This window comes from Pristis pectinata, chromosome 8 (genome assembly GCF_009764475.1).
Source record: "Pristis pectinata isolate sPriPec2 chromosome 8, sPriPec2.1.pri, whole genome shotgun sequence".
In the NCBI taxonomy this organism is placed as follows: Eukaryota; Metazoa; Chordata; class Chondrichthyes; order Rhinopristiformes; family Pristidae; genus Pristis; species Pristis pectinata.
This window is the reverse complement of record NC_067412.1, coordinates 11,672,862-11,697,795: the sequence shown is the minus strand read 5'-3', so window position 1 is coordinate 11,697,795 and position 24,934 is coordinate 11,672,862. Positions and strand designations below refer to the sequence as shown.

The window sequence follows — 24,934 nt, the reverse complement described above, 5'->3', positions numbered from 1 at the left end:
TGAAGATCTGAATTCCAGAGATAGCTGCACCTCTAGCCAACCTGTTCCAATACAGTTATTACACTGGCATCTACATGACAATGTGGAAACTGATCACAAAAGGTAGTGCAAATCCAATCAGCTCAGTCTATCCTCCATTATCAGCAAAGGAAAGGGGGTGCACTATCAAGGGGCACTGGCTTCCTTACAAACCCAGTGACCATGACTAGTTTGAGTTTCACTGGGATCACACATCGTCACCGCCTTTGTCCTAAAATGGACCATAGAAATGATGCGAGAGTGACAGCCCCACTGGTGCACAATGGCTGCAGTGTGCATCATCTGTGAAGTTTACAGTGGTTATTCACCCAGGCTACTCCAGCAATACCTCCCATACCACCAAGAAGGACAAGGGCTTTAAGTGCTTGCGAACACCACCACTTGCAGGTTCCCCTCAAAGTCATTTACGATCTTGATTTGGAAATATTTTGTTGGTCCTTCATCATCTCTAGTTCTGGAACCAGGAACTCCCTCCCTGGTGGCACCGTGGGAGTCCCTTAACCAGAAGGATGTCAGCAGTGTAAGGTGACAGCTCACCACCACCCCTCAAAGGCAATTAGGGATAGGTGATAAATGCTGGCCTGGCCAGCAACGCCAATATCCTAAAAATGAATAAATTTAAAAAAAGCCCTTGCTTCTGAGTCAAAAAGTTATAGGTTCAAGTTCCACTCCAGAGACTCGAGCACAAAATCTAAGCTGTCTCTCCAGTCCGCCATTGTGGGAGTGTTACACTGTCAGAGATACCATTTGTTTGGTGGGTGTGTATTCTGCTAAAACATTCCAGGAGAGGCTGTGCCAATTCAGCTCGGTGTAAGCTAGGATGATTTGCTTAGCTTTGCTGCACATCGTTCATTCTTGATCAATGGTTTATACGTACAGCATAATCAGTTTGTTTCACTTTTCCGCAAATGTCTCTGGGCGAGCTGGGAAAAATTCGAAGTACTTGAGCTTGGGTCAGGTTCAGATTGGCCATTGGGTTTTAAGTTTATGCCCAAGTAGATCTCTAAAGCCAAGGACCTCCTTCACCTCTTGAAGTCCCACACCACCAGCTTCAGGAACACCTACTTTCCTATAACCATCAAGTTCTTGACTCAACCTGCACAACCCTAATCCTTCCTCAGCAACGAGACACTATGGACCACCTCTTGAACTCTGTGCTTTTTTTTGCACTAATGTCTTGTTTTGCACAGTCCTTTTCTTTACTGCCTTGTATAATTCATGTATAATTTGGTTGGTTCTGGATTGAGCGTTTGATGGTTCTGGGCCTGTACTTGCTGGAGTTTAGAAGGATCGGGGGGGATCTCATTGAAACCTACCGAATATGGAAAGGCCTGGAAAGAGTGGACGTGGAGAGGATGTTTCCAGTAGTGGGAGAGTCTAGAACCAGAGGGCACAGCCTCAGAGTAGAAGGACGTCCCTTTAGAACAGAGATGAGGAGAAATTTCTATAGCCATAGGGTGGTGAATCTGTGAAATTCATTGCCACAGATGGCTGTAGAGGCTGAGTCATTGGGTATATTTAAAGCGGATGTTGATAGGTTCTTGATTAGTGAGGGCGTCAAAGGTTATGGGGAAAAGGCAGGAGAATGGGGTTGAGAGGGAAAAATAAATCAGCCATGATCGAATGGGGGAGCAGACTTGAAGGGCTGAATGGCCTAAATCTGCTCCTATGTCTTATGGTCTAATCACTATGATGTAGGGATAAAAATACCAAGCAAGAGAAAGTCCCCCCAGTCATCAAGCCAGCCCCACACTTCTGATACCAGGAGCATCATGACTAGACATTTCCTGCATGACCCTTTTCCCCACTTCTCACTGTAATCTCTTAAGTATAAAAAGGCTACATGTAGTGACAATACTATTCTGAGCCAATACCCCTGTCAATCAAGTCCAATGATCAGATGCTGGAAGTAATTGCAATTGCTTTTATGCAGATAAAATGGTTGTACCTCTTCTCTGCTCAATGCACTTTTCTGGAGAAATTGCCCTGTTATTATTGGGAGAAGTTGCTGCAGTTTCTGCCCCATGTTCTGCTTACTCCACTCCTGTTTCTAAAGATTTCCCTCGTGTTCTTTAATTAACCCAAGAACAGTGGACTGTACACATGGGCACAAAAAAAGGACATGGAAATATACTGAATCACTTTATAAAACAAAACAAATAAGATTATTTTTTAAGATCCGTTTCAGTCATATGAACATGTCTCTCAAAGTAAAACAGCTTATCAGTCTGAAAGGATCATTGTAATCCAAAAGCAAAAAAATTGCAAAATGCTGGGAATTCAAAGAAAAAACAGGTCGTGTGATGTTCACAAGCAACAGAGTTAATGTTTGAGGTTGTTTGCAGCTCGCCATACTTATATGTGTATATACGTAAAACTCTCTGCGTCACAGTTGGAGGCACCTCAGGATTTGCATTCTCATATTGTGCATCACTACTGTTTACAAATCTATGTAAATTCATCTTAATAACTTTTGTAACAAGGCTAAACATCTGCCTTTCCGTTTAAATTGCAATCCATTTCATTGGTAGCGTACAAGAGAGGAACAGATTCCAGATTTACAGCTGTCTTCTGGGATCTTGCCTGCCAGAATTGCAGTACATCAGGCTCTAATCATATCAATACTTGTTGAATGATGATGAATCTAGTGCTCTGGGTAATTCAATAAATCCTAATTGTGTATTTGATGAGCTCTAAAGTTCCAAGAAAGCTGGGCTGGGAGTAACAGACCATGAAGTCAGTATCTTGTAGAAGCTCTCTTGACAGATAGAAGTGATATTCTTCCCACAGATAATGGTGCTCTTATCCATGGGAAGCTGCAGAACACATGCCTAGTTTGCACAACATAGAATTATGAACTGAAATCACTGCAATATTTTCTCTCTCTTTGTTTTTTTTGAATTGTTGTCTAGAATTAAGTGTTTTGTTTTTTGCAAGGACCTTTGTGAATCTGGTCAACTTAAAACTAACTTGTTTTCTTACTCTTCCAGTTCCATTGAAGGGTCTTTGACCTGAAACTTTAACTCTGCATCTCTTTCTGCTGTCTGACCTGTTTAATGTTCAAAGTATTTTCTGGTTTTATTTCAGATTTCCACCATCTGCAACTTTTTAATTTTATTTTCATCCAGGATCTACAAGTTTGTGGATTCACCTTCACTGGGCTTTGTGTTGAAACCTGCAGCTGTCAAATAGAATGTCCGGATTGAATTAAAGTCTTCACTCACAATTGTTCAATAGCATTGGTGACAGGTGTCAAAGTTCAAGCAAAGAAGTAAATGCTAAAATGATTTCAGTCACTGTTTTTCTCTCCCTGCAGGTCATCAGGGACATTCTATTAATAGGGCATCGGCAAGCGTTTGCCTGGGTGGATGAGTGGTGTGGTGAGTTAAGTTAAATCATTCAGTTGTTTCTTGCATATTAAGCAATAGGATGTGATCTATGCCTCTTCTTAACCAGAATTCTGTCATCATATACTACTTCCAGATGGAAAAAGGAGAGGATGAATGTTTGGCTTCTTTGCCAGACACATTAAAAGCTTTTGTATTATTGAAAAGAAGAGCTTAACATGTCCATTTTCCAGTGAATTCCAACAAGAACACACTGATGCTGAAGTTGATGTGTGAATATGTGCATTGGACTGTGATTTTGAAGCCCTTTACCCATCTCTCTCATATAGTATTTTGCACTGAAATCAGTAAAGCTCAAACCAGCTGTAATGTAAAATGGCCAGTTGACCCTTCGTTATAGATTCTATGCTGTTACACCAAGACAGGATGTACCCCATTCTGATCTAGCTGCCATGGCAGCTAGGGTATTTAAACTGAAATAAACAAATAAATCTAGCATTAGTAATAGTGACAATGAAACTACCAAACTGTTATAAAAAGCCATCTAGTTCACTAACTTCCTTAAGGGAAGGAACTCTGTGGTGCTTATCCATCCAAGCCTATATGTGACTCCAGACACATCAGCAGTATGGACCAGTGCAGTGTATCAATAGGAAAGTGGTCGAAGCAGTCAGTACAAATGGGTAAAATAGGTTGTGCTTACTGGTGCAAATGCACGGGTAAGGTATTTATGTTACTCTCACCCCTGCTAGTTCAGGGGAAGTTAGGGATGGGCAATAAATGTCAGGCTTGCCACCAACATCGTTATCCAGTCAATGAATAAAAGAAGGTGGACACTGGGTTTGCCAGAGGACTCCCTCCCACATGTACTCTAAAATCCACCTTAACCATAACCTTGGCTTTCAAAGGCAGTTACCTTTACTAATAAGTACCATTCAACTTTTATCCTTATTCCTGAGACTCACGTTCATCTCATTCATGTTATGTGTAAAACACATTGCACTCAAAAGAAGGAAGCACTTGGATGTGTCAAATCCCCTAAATTTATTGTGACAGACAAATCAAAAGACAAAGAAGGACATCCTACACATTCAGTTTAATGAACCCTCGAGGCCATTGTGTTATGATAACATGTGCCAGTTCGAGTTGGATAATACCTCTGCTGATGGCACTGCCAACGAGACAATCATTGAAGTACTTGTAAATGAATTAGTGTGTGTTCTAGTTACTCTTAGTTGGAACACCTTCATAATCTGTTGGTTTCTATGATACTTTTAACATAGCAAAACCTCTTAAGATGCTTAAAAAGCTCTTGGTTCATTGATGGGAATATGGTATTGAGACAGATGATCAGTCTTGGTCATATTGATTGGTGGAGCAGGCTTCAAGGGGCAAATGGCCTGTCCCTGCGCCTCTGTTCTATGTTTCAGTGTTTCTAAATTTTAGAACTCCCTACCCAACAACATGTAGGATGACCTCCACCAGCAGGACTGCAGCTCAGTATCACCTTCTTAAGGGCGATTAGGTTTATAAAATGCTGACCTCACCAGGGAGACCCTCATCCCATAAATGAACAAGATGTATAAAGGAGATTTCAGGACAGATCTTCAAAAGATTGGTTGAAGCCATAGATCTTGAAGATTTTAAATCGGGAGAGGATGATACGGAGGTTCAGGAGGGAATTCCAGAATTTAGGATCTTGAATAGCAGCTGAAGGCAATTAGGGATGCATAAGAGGGTGATGGTTGCTTGAACCTGAAGTTCTAAAGGGGATTAAAGAGATAAGAGAGGGGCAAAGTCCCTCAAGAATGTGAATTTTTAAATTGAGGTATTATAGGACTGGGAGCCATTGTAGGCCACTGAGCAAAGGGTGATGGGTAAACACGACCTGGTGTAGGTGAGGAGCTTTGGACGACCATGGTTTTGAGAAAAGGTGAGAGGCCAATTGGGTGAGCATTAGGGTACTCTGGTCCAGAGGTAACAAAGGGATGAGTGAGGGCTTCAGCAGCAGGTGAGCTGAGCTGGGCAATGTTATGGAGCTGGAATAAGGAGAAAGAGAATGGGTTGAAGCTTCTTTTGGGGTCAAATTCAACACCTAGGTTGCAAAGGGGCTGGCTCAGCCCCTCGCAGTTACCAGGGGTGTAGACAGTGACCAGCACTCTTGATCTGTCCTCTTATGCATCCCCAATGGCCTTCACCATCAGTTTGTGATGTTGATTAAGGATAATGGCTTCAATCTTTGCGATATTTAGTGGAATGTATTTCTGCTCATTCTGTGCAAGAAACTGGACAGGGATTCAGAGCAAAGGTGTCGCCAGCAAACGTGTAAAATCTGACACTCTGTTTTTGAGTTGAAGTTGCTGAGGGTTTGTATATAAATGAGAAATGGAGGGGGTCAGGTGTAGATCCTTGCACATATAAATGTATAAGACCTATAATCTGCACAGATAGATATGTCACTGCTAAGGTCCAACTCTAAACTTGAAAATAAAAACAGAGTTTGAGAGAACTGGCTCCCAACATGCTCACATGTCTCAAGTACAAGTTGCTAGAACAACTAGTTCAGAATCTAAACAATTAGACAGGGATTTGAGGGGTAAATTTTGTACATGAGAGTGGTTTATATCTGGAATACACTGCCAGAGGAGGTGGTGGAATCAGATACAGTCACAACATTTAACAGGCATTTAGACAGGTACTTGAATAGGCAAGGCATATAAGAATACGGTCCTAATGCAGGCAAATGGGATTAGTGTAAATGGGTAAAAGGGTCAGTGTGGATGTGCTGGGCTGAAGGGCCTGTTTCTGTGGTGTACAAGTCTGTGGCTTTAAGGAATTTTACCCAATGATGCTGTGGGTCAGATTATGGGTCAAGCGTTAAAATTCCAAACCACCCTTTTCCCCAGTGTTTCACTTCATTCTGTTGTAGGGGTTGGTGCATGTTATAGGTCTAGTATTCCAAAATGCTGGACAATGGGTTCAGAGCCATGATTTTGAATCCTACCACAGCAGCTAAGGAACTAACACTGAACTAATTAAATACATTTAGAGTAATATGATAGTATAGATAATGCTAATAAGTTGTAATAATCCTAATAATAAAGTGCATTGGTAATGGTGACCATGAAACGATCAGTTTATGATTAAAAAAAAACATCAAGTTCACTATGAAAGGAATGTGTTTTTGCTCTCTGCATAGTTGAGCATTTGGCTGCAGTCACCTCCCACCCATCCGGTTTGAATGAAGTATTTCTCTCTAAACCCCACCCTGCTCTGTTCTCCCAGAGGCGGAGAATGGATCCAAGACAAGGATCTGTTTTTGAACATGCTTGTATTGTCTAATTACTCTAATAGGAACATTAACAGCACCAAACCAACAATCAGTGGCCTTTTGAGGCTGTTATTCCCACGTTCACCTAACTAGGCTCACATCTGTTTGCTTAAACATCACTGAGTGTAATAAATTGTATCCTCATTATACAAGGTGTATACAGTACTGCATTGAGGAGAAATCATTTCCTCAGTTCCAGCAATGTAATTAGTTTGCTTGTAATTTGAGAAAGTTCTAGTTATTGTTCTGAAATCAACTGGCTCATGAGGATATTTGTATCTGCGTGTGCAGTGTTCCTGAATATTGAAATCTAACGTCTCATTTATTATTGAAAAGAGGAACCAGGTTAGGTGACCACCCACCCCCCCCCTCCCCATTGAAATCCTCAAACAAAGCAAAACAAAAACATTGTAGCGGTTAGCGTAATGCTATTACAGCGCTAGCAACCTGGGTTCAATTCCGGCCACTGTCTGTAAGGATTTCGTACGTTCTCCCCGTGTCTTTCAGAAGAGAAGATAGACTGTGACTTTGGACAGAATTGAAAGGTGACATAATTTTGTAGAAGGGAAGTTTTTTGCAGCATCCAATACTTACCCTACAATCAGCATTATTAAAATGGCCTTCATCATTTGCTGTGTGTGGGAGCTTGCTGTGCATAAATTTGTTACTTCATTTCCTACATTTCAATTTCTTTACACTTCATAAGTATTACATTGGTTATAAAGTGCTTTGGGATGTCCTAAGAGAGAAGCAGAAGTCTTGGCTCTATACATGAACCAACTCTTAGTTGGTTCAAGAGAAGCCATTAAAGGAACCCCACTGTAACGAGAAAGTGTTTGTCAACCTCTGAAGTGCTCACTTACGAAGATACAGCAGCATCACCACATCTTCCCTTTCACGATCTTATCAGGGATAAACCATTCTGAAGTCCCTATTGTTCAGAGAGCTAAGGATAGCCCTTTCAAATTGCTGAGTCTTTGGCCTATTACAGTATGCTCTCTCACTGTTGCTCAAATGAGTTCCAGTTGATGCTAAATTAAAATTTATAGAAGGAACTCTGAAGCAGATCAACAATCTGGCCTCCTTATGCATGGCCCTTTAAGTATTTCATTCAATAGACTCGACCCTTTACACCTGAAGATGATGAAAGGTGCTATATAAAGGCACATTGTTTCTTTTAACGTTATCACAGCCACAAGCTGCCACAGCCAACGGCAAAGACACACTGATGTCACCAATTTGTGGGCAGCAAGTTCCTGCATTCTCGGATTATCAGTTCTTGGCAACAATGAAGGAATATTGGCCAGGAGGCAGGCAGAATATCCATTTCTGCCTTGGAGAGTGTCTTGGGATCTTTTACGTCCACCCAAGGCAGGTTTTGGTTTATTGCCACATCCAAAAAGGCAGCACCTCTAGAGGTGAGATTATTTGAATGGCAACAATAAAAGCACTGGTCAAAAGTATCAGCCTGAGGACTGCTCAACAACAGCTTGACAATAGGGAAATTATTTGTTTTAAGCATGAAAGCCATTCACTACCTGTGGGGCTGAACCACACTTTGGATTCAATTTGCCAGTAAACACCCTTTAAAGTATATTGAGGGTCAATTCATTAATACACTCTCCCAGCAGGGAACTCTAATTAAGCAGATATGTTCCTATAGTATTGGAACTCTATCTCTAACCAACACACCTCTTGAAAGGAGCTGCCTGCTGCAAGGTCGAGACTAGTGAAGTTATTGTAATCTGGGTTTCCATAGAAGCAAAATGGGCTCTTTTTAATTTTGACATTAGGTGTTTCCAGTTTTGAAAAACTTGACAACTTCTACCAAAGAGCAACCAAATTTCACAATCTATATGTCCTTCGTATTCTATTTTGAAAAGGCATTCATTTACCTCAGCACACAATAAGAGAGGTGCTTAACACCAAACCTATATAAAGCTCTGACATTTCAATTTTCGAAACCATTTCACCTTTCTTAGAAAATTGGTCAAATGACGTAGATCATCACTGCTAGACCTGTGGCTACATTTTGAGATAATTCTCTTATCTAAGAGGTGAAAAATGTAGTTCTAATAATGTTCAAAAGTCAAATATGTCTTAATAAATTTCACAGTAACAGCAATATGTGATGAATGCAAAGTTCTCCCTTAATTTATTCCCAAAATTTTCTTTTTTGTCTATGATTTTATCTGTGATTTTATTGTGGAAAATTTGGACTTAAATCATTTCAGTTGACCAAGTAAAAATTGACCAAAGGAGAATAAACTCATGGGAAGTGGTACAAGAACACACACTGGAACATATATGCACAAGTAAAGATATTTAATAATATAGATATGAAAATAATGCATTTACAAATACTGGACTGAATTTAAGAAGTAATCAGATAAGCTTCGTTTAATTATAGACAAAGAACATATTGCAGTTTTCATCATTTAAAAATAAAACAAATAGTTGAAAAATCTTCTTGCTCCCCATTTCTTCAAGGATTGCAGTAGGTCTTGAAAAGTAAGGTAGCAAGACTGGTTCAAAATACGTAACTGCTGACTCAAAAAGTGTGTTTTCTCAACAGTCACAGAGATCATTAAAATCATGGTATCCATGACACCCATGATCTCCCAGCATAAGTTATTGTCCAAGTCGTGAACACATAGCTTTAGTGCTAACACTTCGAAACCGCTTTCAGTAACTGCCAGGGGTTGTTAACCATTAATTAGTGGCCCGAGTGTAGAAGAGTAGAAATACTTCGGGGTAGAAGTATTTCCTAAGTTGGTGTAAGTGTACTGGAGGTTGCTCGTTGCAACCAACCTTAGAATTTTGGAGCCTTTGACTTCAACAGAATAGAGTTTTGTAAATGGAGTAACAGCACCTAGCCACTTTTATATCATAGATTTTAACAAATGACCAAGGATAAATTTCTGCCTCATTGCTCTCTATTGCATTGGCATGTACAAGTGGAGTTAAAATGGAGCCATGTGTTAATAAATTAGCCTTCATTAACTTTTAAAGGCAGCAGCTCTGAATTACATCAGTTCACAACAAATCCAGGATTGCAGTGAAAGCAAATGGTCTTTGAATGGTAGTTATTGGCTTCAGATTTAGTGGTATGACATGGACATACATCTGCAAAGCTTTAGCTCTTGACTTTGCCTTATGAGCAGAGAAGGACAGTTTATAAATCTTGGGGTGGGGCCAGTAGAGTTGGGAAGGACTCTAAATCTGCTTTCATAGTTCACTGTAATGGAAGGCAGAGTGGAGAACACTGAGTGGCCAGTAGCAAGGCAGTGTTTCAACTGGGCCAGGAAGGTTATTACACCCCTCCAGGTCTTTTGCCTAAGGGCACAGTAAAAAACCCACCCATTCACTACTGGAAGTGGCAGAGTGGGGGAAATTCAATAGGCATGAGACCCACATTTACATTTGGTCCCTGTCTGCTCTGTGGTAGTGCCAGCTGTCTTTAGCTTAAAGGAATATCATGGTAGACAGATGATTTAGAACATAGAACATAGAACAGTGCAGCACAATACAGGCCTGTGGCCCACAATGTTGTGCCGACCTTTAAACCTCGCCTAAGACTATCTAACCCCTTCCTCCCATATAGCCCTCTATCTTAAATTCCTCCTTATGCTTATCTAGTAATCTCTTGAATTTGACCAATGTACCTGCCTCCACCACCACCCCAGGCAGCGCATTCCATGCCCCAACCACTCTCTGGGTAAAAATCTTCCTCTGATATCTCCCTTGAACTTCCCACCCATTACTTTAAAGCCATGCCCTCTTGTATTGGGCATTGGTGCCCTGGGAAAGAGGCGCTGGCTGTCCACTCTATCCATTCCTCTTAATATTTTGTATACCTCTATCATGTCTCCTCTCATCCTCCTTCTCTTCAAAGAGTAAAGCACTAGCTCCCTTAGTCTCTCCTCATAATGCATACTCTCTAAACCAGGCAGCATCCTGAAAAGAAAATTCCACAAAATCCCTTTCTCCAGCATAATTGAAACAAGGGCCAGCTGAAAATTCTCCCCTGACGTGGAAACTGGGAATTCAGTGGAGTGTTGAACCTACGTGTGTGTCACTCGAGCTCTCTGCAGGCACACACTGCTTTAAAACATCATCCCAATGATTGCAGCCTGTTACCTATGCACAACAAGCATTCCTGCAAGTTGCCCACTCTGTAAGGTCACAAATGATAGTCACCACTCCGTAGATCTCCTCCCCTGTCCAGCTCAGAGTCACTTCAGTTAGGAACCAACACAATGAATCAAAATTAATAACCAGCAATCAGCTCAAGGTCCAGTGCAGCTCATGGACGCATTCTGTCTGAGAGTCAAGTGTCAGCAAGGACACTGTTGCTGACACTAGCTTGTTATTCCAGAATTGACGACTTGATAGGTTTATTTTATGAACTGAATATCTATTATCCGCAGCGTGGTTAGGGCTTGAACTCATAGTGCTAGATCAGTAGTTCAAAATAACTGGTCTGCTAATGTAGCCAGCATGCCCTGGTACCCTTAGCAGACTGACCTCTGTAACACAGCTGGGAGCAAATGGGGTGGGTGTGTGGGAGTTATGGAGAAGATGCCAGGACATTAGAACAAAGTGACACGTTTTTCACTTGGAACACTTTTAGGAGGTCGCATAATGAGTCCCTCAGAGATGTCTCCAAACTGTGTTGCAACCCAAGTCATGGGTCCCTTACCAGGAAGTGGGTCTCTGGCTCCCTCCCACTTGAAGTCCATTTTAAACATTTCTAAAGCACCACAGATTTCTTTCTACCCTTTTAAATGGCAGTACCACGGCAACAGTGGATTTGCTCCGCAATGCCAATGGTTAGATGCCACCTTTAGGCCCCTTCCCTCATTTACTATATCCTCTCCTCACCTGACATGACTCCCCCAAGTCACCTCCTCCAGGGATGGCAAACTACTTCCGGTGATAGTATGAGGAGTAAATGGAGGTGACTCCCCCTCCCTCGCTGACCCAAGGATCCAGTGCCACAGTAGGTTGTGTAAATGCCACACAACATGGCATCACCACAGCAACAAGCCTGTTCTGATAAAGAAAAGGGAAAATGGCGCAGCTTCAGGGAGTATTGATCCAGAGTATTTTGAGCAATTGAATTATATATTCCCATTCCCACACCATCCCAGCCAAAGCTGGACATCAAAGGAAACCATGCAATACCACATCATCAATGAGTGTTGCCCAAAACACATCTGCTCATTATCAGAGAATTTAGAGCACAAGAAGAGGCAATTTGGCTCATTGTTATCCATGCCCAAGTAAAATGCTTTTTACCTCACCCCATTTCCCAGCTGGGTTCATTGTCCTGTAAATCTCAACACTTCAGATGCTCATCCAGATACTGACTGCATTGAAGATTCTGGCCTGGTCCTTTCTTTAATGTATCAGAGAGTGTTGGCCTGGAGATACCTGGGCTCATCCCATTCGCAGTCACTCACAGTCAGTAATATGTTGCTTTCCAAATATTCGGCAGACTCTGCTTGGACCCACACCATGTACCTGGGGCCAGATTCCAGCAGGGTTAGGGTGATCTGGTCTGGACCAGAGGAGGTCCAAAGGAGGAAACTGAGTGAACTCAGGTCTTTGGATAAGGGGGCTGCCACTTATGGAGAGTCTGACCCCCACACAGTGGCGACTTGTGGCCAGTGTCCAACACTAACCTTTAAATGTTTGAATGCAGCATCACATGCTTGGAGATTATGCCCTGCAAACTCCTTTTCTCTGATTGAGGTGCGTTGCATTGCACATGGGATAAACAGGTAGTTTATAATGATAGAAGTTTGCCATCAGACAGGTAGCATCAGGAGAGCCATCAGCAGAAAAAGGATGTGTGAAAATGACAGGAATATGATTTGCACATTGTTGTAGGAATATTCAGAAAACATGCATCTAAAAGTCTGAAAGCCAGCAGAATGAGTTATTGTGAGATTATGGTCTTCTCCGTAAAATAGGGATTCCCTTATTTTGCTTCCAAGGAATACTCCCTGTTTTAAAAATTGCACAGGCCCCTGTCCCCAAACAATCCCTACTGCTCCCTACTCCCAAACAGGGTCCTCTCCAAATACACCTTGTTCAAGCCTGGGGTATTGATGCACATTGCACGTACTTAGCATACACACGTGTGTGGACCTTACTGACCAGTGTGGGATTGAGAGTGAGTTTGACTCTAGGTTGGGACACTGGGAGAAGATAAAGGATCAAATAAGATAAGATAAGATTTCTTTATTCATCACGTGTACATCGAAACACACAGTGAAATACATCTTTTTTGCGTAGAGTGTTCTGGGGGCAGCCCGCAAGTGTCGCCACGCTTCCGGCGCCAACAAAGCATGCCCATAACTTCCTAACCCGTACGTCTTTGGAATGTGGGAGGAAACCGGAGCACCCGGAGGAAATCCATGCAGACACGAGAAGAACATACAACCTCCTTACAGACAGCGGCTGGAATTGAACCCGGGTCGCTGGCGCCGTAAAGCGTTACGCTAACCACTACACTACCGTGCCTAACTCCCTGGGAAATAAATAAAAACAGCAGTGAAAACAGGAAATGCTGGGAATACTCAGCAGGTCAGGCAGCATCTGTGGAGAGAGAAGCAGAATTAACAGTTTCATGCCTGACTTGCCGAACACTTCCAACATTTCCTGTTTATATTTCATATTTCCAATATCCGTAGTTTTTGCGTTTGAAACCAGGGAAGAGTCCAGGCATGGAATGGTGGAGATTCAGCATTCTTGAGCATAGTAATCACCATGAGTGATGCAAGCTCCAGACCAACAGGAAGAGCAGGGTGCAGGATTGAGGATATCTGGGCCACTTGGCGGGGAATGAGGCTGAAGTGCTGGGCCCATAGTCAGAGGCAGGGAGGGCTAAAGGAAGAGGGAGAATTTCAAGAGCCCACACCTTGGTCTGTGTGTATGGTCGTCCATTTATTGTGGATCCCTGTTGAAGAATCACTGACTTAAAGCAGGTTCTTTGTTGCTTTGAACATGGTTCAGTCAAGGAAATGGAAAACACAAACTCACGCAATTGAATCCTTACCTCACGATCCATTACCCCAGGGCATGTTTGCAAGGGTTTTAAATCTGGACTGTTGCACTCGTGACTGCAGAGTGCTGATTCACTATCTAATTATCACAGAGCAGTGGGCCCTAGTGAAATATTTTACAATGCATTTCACCAAACTGGAAATAATAGACTCATTGCCTACTCTGGTTGGACTAATATCTGTCCAAATCCCGTAAAACATTACCTTGTGGAATGATTTGTCTTGGATCAACTCACTTCATCCGTCCTGCCGTCCTGGTGGCCTTAGTCATGACTGCTGCCTTTATTCTTGTCTTGCAATTGTATAAGTGCACGGTAGCGTAGCGGTTAGCACGACGCTATACAGCGCCAGCGATCGGGGTTCGATTCCCGTCACTGTCTGTAAGGAGTTTGTGTGTTCTCCCGTGTCTGCGTGGGTTTCCTCCAGGTGCTCTGGTTTCCTCCCACATTCTAAAGACGTACAGATAGGTTAATTTGGGGGTTTAAAATGGGCAGCGCGGACTCACGCTGTAAATAAAATTTTAAAAAAATTTAATTCCATCTCATATCAATAGACTTTCTCCACTTTAACTTGCTATCAGTCATCTGTTGAGAATTCACTGGAAGATGGTTGAAAATTTTTTTCTGAGGGCATTTGTTAAAGTGAAATTGTTGAGACTTGAGTAGTTCTTTGTACCTTGTTTTACAGTATGTTGCAATTAATTCTTGCAAACTGAAAGTAATTAAATCTGCGGTTTATGTTGTGTCCTGTCAAGCTGCCCTGGAAACTGAAATAAGGCACTTAACATTCTCTGCTGCTGATTTTGCCTGCACTCAAATGTCAGCGATCTGGCTTCTAACATCTGTCAAAATATTCTGCAGAAGCGCTGGATGAGAAATTCACGGCACGGCCCCTTTCCCAGATGTGATTCTTACTCTGAGATCCTCACCTAAATGTGTTGCCATCTGCGCTTTCCATTGCTAATCTCAACTAACAAGGGTGTTTGATTATTTTGACAGCAGCTCAGTGTAGGTAACCCTCTGAGATCTGATGATTGTGCTGTTTCAATTTAAGTTTACAGGTTTCGCTGTTTGAAGCAACACTGGAGCCAAACTGCTACAAGCCAAGCAGTATCTGGTGCCTTTGCCTTGATCGGTTTTCATTTTAATTCAAGTGAGATTGGGTAATCTTAATTTTACCCCATCTGACTGGACAGGGACCTCATGAGATTCGGTGAATTTGCGAGGGGTACAAAACTATTATAACAGCACTCCATCTGGTGAGTTTCCCTGAGGAGCAGCCCAAGGTAGAACTGTTGATTACCTTCAGTTTTGCCAAACCGTTTACTTAGTCTCCACATATTGTGTCCACCTGTTTATAAGATAACAGGCGTGTCAGAGTCTGCACCTCTTTATGTGGTAGGAACACTGTTACCTCCCCATCTGCCTGTGAGATTTACAGAGAAGGTAGTGAACCTTTGGAGTTCTCTGCCTCAGAGAAATGTGGACGCTCAGTCACTGTGTATACTCAAGGCTGAGATAGCTAGCATTTTGCCCACCAAGTTAATCAAATGGTTTGGAGAGTGAATGGACTTGTGATAAAGAATCATCCATGTCCTTATGGAGTGGCAGAACAGGCTCGAGGGGCCGAATGGCCTACCAGTGCTCCTCTTGTATTGCTATGATTGGGCAATGATTATTCATAGACCGATCATCAGAGCTTACTCACCACTCAGGCACTGAAAGAAGTTTGAATCATTAAGAGAGTGGATTGTTCTGAGGCATTGAAGTGAATGATGCAAATATTTATAGAGGAATCGATGCATGATGTAAGGTTTTAATTAAGGAGACATTCTCAGTAGTGGTAAAGACCTCAAAGATGGTGATGGGTACAGAGATTTTAATAAAGGAACTTTCTCTACAGAACCTCAAAAGCCCTGTGAGAGTGGGAAACTGCTTAAACAATTTTGAGCTCTGATTGGGAAACTGGGAATAATGAGAGTGGACATTGGAAGGAAATTTCACTGTAATGCCAACAAGAGCACACGCTGTGGGCTGAATGGAGGTGATGGTTTGGAATACCTGCAACACACTCTGCCTTTCCCAAGTAGATAAGTTTCACTGACTCCAACAGAGGGAGATGGATAAGATGCCCAGTAGAATAAACTGATCTCAGGACCTCCTGAATCCTGAGTGAGGTTTTATAGTAGTGGACAAGATGGATGTGCAAAAGATTGCTAGTGACTCAATAAATAGAACAAGCACGTATATGCTGAGGATCGGCACATTACAGTGTTGTACAGAAATTATCAATGGCCATCCCGGCTGCTGTACCGAGCATCTGATTCTTAGCTGTTGCACTCAGTATTGGACACCAGATCTGGCACTGACCATCATACACCTGGCTGTTACACCGACCACACACCCAGGTGTTACAGCGACCACACACCCCCAGCTGTTACACCGACCACACGCCCAGCTGTTACACCAACCACATACCCCCAGCTGTTACACCAACCACACACACCCAGCTGTTACACGGACCACACACAGCCAGCTGTTACACTGACCACACACCAGCTGTTACACTGACCACACACACTCAGCTGTTACACCGACCACACACGCCAGCTGTTACACCGACCACACACCCCCAACTGTTACACCGACCACACGCCCGGCTGTTACACCGACCACACACCCCCAGTTGTTACACCGACCACACTCACTCAGCTGTTACACCAACCACACACAGCCAGCTGTTACACGGACCACACACAGCCAGCTGTTACACCGAACACACATACCCAGCTGTTACACGGACCACACACAGCCAGCTGTTACACTGACCACACGCACAGCTGTTACACTGACCACACACACTCAGCTGTTACACCGACCACACACGCCAGCTGTTACACCGACCACACACCCAGCTGTTACACCGACCACACAATCCAGCTGTTACACCGACCACACACACCAGCTGTTACACCAACAACACACATCCAGCTGTTACACCGACCACACGCCCAGCTGTTACACTGACTGACCATACACACATCCAGCTGTTACACTGACCACACACACCAGCTGTTACACCAACAACACACATCCAGCTGTTACACCGACCACACACCCAGCTGTTACACTGACTGACCATACACACATCCAGCTGTTACACCGACCACACAGTCAGCTGTTACACTGACCACCAGACACCTAGCTGTTCCTTTGACCATCTGTCACCCTGCTGCTCTACTATTTGACCCTAAATTGTTTGCTGGCTATATTTCTCTAGAACAAGTTGCTTCTCAAAGACTTTTGGAAGGAGATTTTGCCCGTTTTGACAGGTAATCATTGGTAGAGTGGAAGGTTCCCTGAAGACTGTGTCAATGAAAATAAATTGCTGAGTTTTGCAGCTACTCCTCAGTTTGCCATTTATCATCAAAGGCTCCGTCATTGTGACACCTGCAGTGTGGTAAGTGGTATTGTACAAACCGCACGAGGACCTAGCTTGTCATGGGCTTAGGGATATATTATATATTATATATATATATATATATATATATATATATATATATATATATATAAATCATTGCCTTTTGATCATTACTCTGATATCGATGTTTAAAATGAAAGATGTATTTTTTAATCAATCTCCCACTGTGGAAATCACTGGCAAGACTTATTTATTACTCTTCCCAGTGAACATGGAATGGATAATTTCAATTGCCTATAATACCACTTCATGGGGCATTTGAAAGTCCACAGCATTGGCATGGACTGGTGTAACACTTTAGGCCAAGATCAAGTTAGCATCACATGAGGTTCACAACCTTAAAGTGAATTAACGACCAAAGTAGATTTTTGTAGAACACAGTGGTTTCTTTATGATCACAGTTATCAATGCCAATTTTTTGTTTCCTGATTTTATTTTTAATTGAGCTCAAGTACTCGATGGGGTGTAAATAAATTTCTCTGAACACTTAGTGTTTAGATGTTTCCGTGCAAAACAGTGAAGGAATGGTTTGACTCGCCGAGTTGAATTTTATAGACACACAAAATATTTTCTGCAGATGCTGGAATTGGGAGCAATACACAAAAAGTGCTGGAGGAACTCAGCAGGTCAGGCAGCATCCATGGAGGGAAATGGACAGTTGATGTTTCGGGCTGAGACCCTTCATCAGGAATGGAAAGGAAGAGGGCAGAAGCCAGAATAAGAAGGTGGGGGGAGGGGGAGGAGCACATGCAGGCAGGAGATAGATGAGTTTAGGTGATAGGCGAGTCCAGGTGGGTGGGGGAAGGTAGGTGGGTGGGGGACGGGGAGAAGATGTAAGAAGCTGAGAGGTGACAGGTAGAAGAGGCAAAGGGCTGAAGAAGGAATCCAGTAAGAGAGGGCAGTGGACCATGGAATAAAGGGTGGGGGAGGGGAGGAAGAATGTTTTTGTGGTACACAGGAAAAGTAGATTCTGGTTATGAAGTGCTTTGAGCAAACACAGCCATGTGACTGATCCCTGGTATGTAAAAAGCAAGGAGGAAAGATTGTGATTTATACAATTGGTAATTGGTTTATTATTGTCACATGTACCAAGATACAGTGAAAAGCTTTTGCTTGCCATCCAGACAGATCGTTCCATGTGTCAGTACATTGAGATTGTACAAAAGGAAAAGCAATCACAGAATGCAGGATATTGTGTTGCAGTCACAGACAAAGTGCAGTGCAGCTAGACAAATCAGGTGCAAGGGCCGTGACGAGGTAGACTGAGAGATCAAGAGTTCATCTTTATCAAGCAAGAGGTCTGTTGAAAACTTTTCTGCAGCACAAGAGTACACAGCACTTTTTGTCACCTCTGCACACTCTTCCACCACTGAGGTACTTTTAAATTGTAGTCACTATTGTAATAGTGTAAACGCAGTAGTCCCTTGCATGCACAGAAAGATGGCAAAAAGTGTGATAAGTTGTCTTTTTTTCCCTCAGGTGTACTTACTAAGGAATGAATATTGATCAGGACAGGTTGAAGATGTGATTATGTTTTTGACCACAGATGTCAGAGCTTGCTTGTAGTAGATCAGCTTAGTGACAATGAAACATTCTACATGCTATTATCTACAGGGAGGCAGCTTTCATTCAACTGAAATTATTTAGGATGAAAATCCGGCAGGATCTACCACATAGACAGTCTGCTCTATACTTTATCGCCCAGGCATTGACAGGCAAAATGTAATGGCTGTGAGAGGAGAGCAGTAGGAGTGAGGGAGAACTATCGTCAGTCATGATGAAGATAGTCCTCCCTCACTCCCTCCCTCACTTGCATGTCTTATGAGGATAGGTTGAGTGAGCTAGGGCTTTTCTCTGTGGAGAGAGAGAGGATGAGAGGTGACTTGATAGAGGTGTACAAGATAAAAGGCATAGATTGAGTGGACAGTCAGAGGCTTTTTCCCAGGGCAAAAATGGCTAACACGAGGGGGCATAATTTTAAGGTGATTGGAAGAAGATATAAGGGGGATGTCAGAGGTAAGTTTTTTACACAGAGAGTGGTGGTTGTGTGGAATGCACTGCCAGCAGAGGTTGTGAGGGCAGATACATTAGGGACATTTAAGAGACTCTTAGATAGCCACATGAAAGATAGAGAAATGGGAGGGAAGGGTTAACATTTGGGAGGGAAGGGTTAGATAGATGTTAGAGCAGGATAAAATGTCAGCACAACATTGTGGGCCAAAGGGCCTGTACTGTGCTGTAACGTTCTATGTTCTATGACCTGCTTATCATGAGATATGGAGCCACCTTCACGGATCGTTTGAGTGTTCAGGTCCGTTCACTGTGTGCGATGTATCTACTTGTCTGGGTCCTGAATAACTTGTGCACATCTCCGTGGTTATGCCAATATACAAGAGCTGGTTTAACAGTTCTCAGAAGAGATGGTTGCTCACATTTGCTAAATTTGCTCTCTGCACCTCCAGTAACTAACCTTCAATTGCAAAACAGTGTGCTGTAATCTTCTTGCTTTAAATTGATCTTCAGTAGAAACTCAACATGTTTACATCACCTCTTGCCAACCCTCTTTTTTTTTCATTTTGGGTGGCTTTCAATCCCTCCTTTCCAATAAAAATACTAACACCCAATCTTTGTGGCAAGCTCTCCACCAAGGCAGCAGCTACCCCTTACGATAGCTTTGCTTCCCACCTGCACCTTGCTAAAACTGCAGAAGGAATATGTTTCCACAGTCAGCAGCCTGTTTGACCTTTTCACAGACTTGACTTTGGAGGAGGTCCGAAAATTCGAGTGCCAGATGCAAGTTGAAACCAACCAAAAAATTGGATCTCAAGTCCTTGCTTCCCCTGATCCATAAAGGGTCTGTTGGACAAATGTATGTTTTGTTTTCTTATAATTTCTCTGTGATCTTTATGTGCCTATACATATGCATCTATTTTGTTCAATATCTTGTTTTGGAATAATGATTTGGGCCTTTCCTCTTTGGAAGTATCTGCTGAAGAAAGAGTTTGGTAATGAATAATGTAGGGCATCACAGCTCTTACATCTGCTAATGCAGGGAGGTGCAAGGTGTTTCTGTTCCTGGATCCAGCAGATCAAATGTATTCCTTCCCGAAACATCCAAACCAGGGTAAGTAACGTCGCTAAATTTACGGTCAGCTGTGGAAGGATGGTGCTCGCCACTGATCTCAAAGACACTGACCACAAATCCGACAGTGTCTGTGGCTTGAATTTCCCCTGTTTCCGTCCTCATTTTGCTGCCAGGTGCCAAGGAGACCATTGGCACCCAATAACCTCATCAGAACTCAACTTGGGAATGCTGGTAGGTCAGCAAGGTCTGCGGAAGGAGGAACATTTTCAGGTCAGTGACCTTCCATCGGAATTGGGAAAAGTGAGGGTTAACGCAAGTTTTAAGTTGCAGAGGAAGTGGGGATTGGTTGAGAGGAGAAAAGGGAAGGTCTGTGATAGGGTGGAGAGACTGAGTGACAGGATTCTTTGACCTATAGAACACAGACAGGGGCCATTCAACTCCAAGGGGAACAATCCCAATGGTCCTCTCCTTACTTCCCTGTAACCCTGCGACGTATTCCTTTTTACACATGCCCATCAATTCTTCTTTGGTTGTATTTGTCATTAAACTACTAGCAGCCAATTAATTTTTTGGATGTGAGAGGATACTGGAGCCCCTGGAGGAAGCCCACCCAGCAACAGGGAGGATGTGTCAACTCCACAGGGATGGCGCCCAAGATGGGGATCAAACCCGGATCCCTGGAGCTGTGAGGCAGCAGCATTGCGGGCCGAAGGGCCTGTACTGTGCTGTAGTGTTCTATGTTCTATTAACCACTGTGCGACCATGCTAGTGTTGCTGACTGAAAGAGGGTGATAAAGGCTAATGAATAACTCGAGGTGCTTCACTAGCTGGGGGAGCTATAAACAGGCAGATAAGAATTGAACTTGAAATTACTTGAAGAGAGAAAAATATTGAATGTTGGAAGTGTGATATACCAGATTAGAGTGGCTGATTATCTGAAATAATTGAATTCAGCTTTGACTTGATAGAGTTGTACAAGATAATAAGAGGCATAGATCAAGTGGACAGTCACAGAGTTTTTCCCAGGGCGAAAATGACTAACATGAGGGGACATAATTTTAAGGTGATTGGAGGAAGGTATAAGGGGGATGTCAGGGGTAAGTTATTTACATAGAGGGTGGTGGGTGCGTGGAATGCACTGCCGGCAGAGGTTGTGGAGGCAGGTACATTAGGGACATTTAAGAGACTCTTAGATAGCCACATGAATGATAGAGAAATGGAGGGCTAAGTGGGAGGGAAGGGTTAGATAGATCTTAGAGCAGGATAAAATGTCGGCACAACATCGTGGGCCGAAGGGCCTGTACTGTGCTGTAATGTTCTATGTTCAACGTTGAGTCTGGAAAGCTGTGATGTGCAGGGTGAGCTGTCATTGTTGAGTTTACATCAGGCTTTTAGAGTAGTCCAGGAGGGCAAAAAACAGAGAGGTCGGAGCAGGAATGGAACGCAGGGTTAAAGTGAGACGTAAGACAAAGCCCAAGGCCACCATGCAGATTGAACAGTCATAGAGTCAGAGTCGTTCAGCACAGAAACAGTCCCTTTGGCCCAACTCGTCCATGCTGACCAAGATGCCCGTCGAAGCAAATAACCTTTCCTCTCCATCTACCTGCCCAAATGTCCTTTAAATGTTAAATGTCCATAGGGCTTTCTCCATCATGGGGGGGTTGGGAACTGAGTGCAGCACACTGGAGGAGAAGTTCACCTAGAGAGTGTGTTTGGGGCCATGGAGGTTGCGGAGGGAGGAATGGAAAGAACAGGTGTTGCATCATAAGCTGTGGTTGGAGGAAGAGTGGCTGTTGGTACACATGGAGGACCGTGATAGTGTCCTGGAGGACCGTGAGAGTGTCCTGGAGGACCGTGAGAGTGTCCTGGAGGGAATTGTCTCTTCAGAATGCTGAAAGTGGAGAGGGAAGCAAGTCTGGTGGTAGGATCACAGAGGAGGCCTCTTCCCAGCGTTGGGGAGTCAGGAGCTAAAGGGCATGGGTTTAGGGTGAGAGGGGAGACATTTAAAAGGAACCTGAGGGGCAACTTTTTCACCCAGAGGGTGGTCCGTAGATGGAAGGATCTGCCAGAGGAAGTGGTTGAGGCAAGTTAACAACATTTAAAAAACACTTGGACAGGTACATGGAAAGGAAAGATTTAGAGGGATATGGGCCAAACATGGGCAAACGGAACTAGCTTAGACGGGAGTCTTGGACAGCATGGACCAGATGGGCCGAAGGGCCTGTTTGCGTGCTGTATGACTCTATGAATCTTTGAGGATGATGAATGTGGAGGCTTGGTCTGGTGGAAGCTGAGGACAAAAACAAAACAGTGCTGTGTCATATTAGAAATTATTTAGGCAGATAAGCAAAGGTTTAAGTCATGGAATCATTTGTAAAACATGTCTTGAGGGAGGAAAGAAGTAAGGAAGCAGAGAGATTTATGGGGGAATTCCAGAGGGCAGGGCCTTGGATGTCAATGGCAGAACAATTAAATTCGGAGCAAAGCATGATGCCAAAATTCAAAAGAATTGTAGGACTGAAGGAACTTACAAAGATCACACATGGAGGGTGAAGACATGGAGAGTTTTGAAAGCAAGGATGAGGATTGAAAATGAAATTGCTGCCGGACTCAGAGCCAATTCCGGTGTCCGAGAGCAGGGGTGATGGACTGACAATACAGGGCCTTCTGATGGTGACAGAATGAAGGTCAGGAAGAAGCGATATGGACTAAATGTCTCCCAGATTGCCATCAACTGTTGAATCCAGCAGCCTTGCTGGCAATTTGGTAAGTTAATACTTGCCAGAGTGGACATGTTCCAGAGAGGCGATAAATCAGTCAAAGCTCCTGTTCGTCCTGGGATCCTATGACTAATGCGGACAGGGAGACTATGTAAACAGACTGTGCCAGTCTGGTTTATTCAGTAACATGATCACCCCCAATGTCCAGCAGTCTCAAGTAGCCACTTGAAAGAATTATTGGAAGACTAGGGTCATAGAGGTTTAAGGCACAGAAGGAGGCCATTTGGCCCATCCCATCCATGCTGGCCATTAAAGAGTTACAGAGATCAATCTACTTCCCTGCTCTCAGTCCAGAGCCATGTCATTCGAGGTACCTTAGATGTACAACCAAGTACTTCTTAAATGTTTTTTTTCAATGTATGCGTTGGAAGAATATGGCAGCAAGAGTGCAGAGGAAGTCACCAAGATGTTGCCTGGAATAGAGGGCAGTAGTTATAAGGAGAGACTAGATCTATTCTCACTGGAATATGGGGGGCTGAGGGGTGACCTTATCGAGGTTTATAAAATGATGAGGGGCATGGTTAGGATAGATAGTCAGAATAAGATATCTTTATTATTCACATGTACATCGAAACACACAGTGAAATGCATCTTTTACGTAGAGTGTTCTGGGGGCAGCCCACAAGTGTCGCCACGCTTCTGGTGCCAACATAGCATGCCCACAGCTTCCTAACCTGTACGTCTTTGGAATGTGGAAGGAAACCGGAGCACCCGGAGGAAACCCACGCAGACATGGGGAGAACGCACAAACTCCTTACAGACAGTGGCCAGGTCACTGGCGCTGTAAAGCATTACGCTAACCGCTACACTGCCATTTTTCCAGGGCGTGGCGGGGTCTTGAGCTAGAAGGCATAGGCTTAAGGTGAGAGGGGAGAAATTTAAAAGAGATCTGAGGGGTAAATTTTTCACATAAAGTGTGGTGGTTATCTGGAACAAGAAACCGGTAGAGGCAGATATAATTACAATGTTTGGACAGGTGCTTCGATAGGAAAGGCATAGAGGGATACGGGCCTAATGCAGGCAAATGGGAGTAATGTGGATAGGCATCACAGTTGCATTGGGTGAGATGGGGTGAAAGGGCCCGTTTCTGTGCTGTATGTTTCTACAGTTATTCTGTGATGGGAAGGGGTAGGTAAATTGGTTTATTATTGTCACATGTTCTGAGGTACAGTGAAAAACTTTGTTTTGCATGCCATCCATACAAATCATTTCATTGCAATGGTGCATTGAGGTAGTACAAGGGAAAACAATAAGAGATTGCAGAATAAAGTGTCACAGCTACAGAGAAAGTGCAGTGAAGGCAGACAATAAGCTGCAAGGCCATAATGAAGTAGATTGTGAGGTGGCCTTCCCTAAATGCCCCTTGAAATGACTAACTTGCTGCGCCATTCCGGAGGTCCCCCATATAAATAGGTCTGAACTACCACAGGGTCAACCAGTGTACAGACAGCATGTTTCTTTCCCTGAAGGACATTTTTCCCTCAATCAACGCCTAATCCTCTGGTCACTACTAAGCCCTACACTCCCTGATCAAAGACCTGTCTGCTGAGGGAAATAATCTCTTTTCATTCCTCCCAGTAATAACTGACTCCTGAGGAGGATCCAGTAAAAAAACTAGGGTAAGAAAGTCTAATCTGTCTCCTTTCAACTTGATTTATTAGGTTGGAAACTTTAATTTAGTGAATACTGCACTAACTATGAGAGTGACGTAAGTAGCTAGAGCAGAGCCTGTAAATATCAAAGGAAATGATTTCACTGTGGGCAGTCTCACAATGAATAAGCTCTTATTTGAGGAGGAG

General features: G+C 43.3%; 1 protein-coding gene across 1 annotated transcript in view; it reads left to right on the top strand.

Annotated features, from left to right (window-relative positions):
* Positions 1 to 24,934, top strand: part of LOC127573298 (cytoplasmic phosphatidylinositol transfer protein 1-like) — a 169,034-nt gene that overhangs the window by 129,361 nt on the left and 14,739 nt on the right. The window contains exon 8 of the mRNA XM_052021362.1: positions 3,356 to 3,419. Coding sequence (XP_051877322.1) covers positions 3,356 to 3,419 — 64 coding nt within the window. The remainder of the gene's footprint in view (positions 1 to 3,355; positions 3,420 to 24,934) is intronic.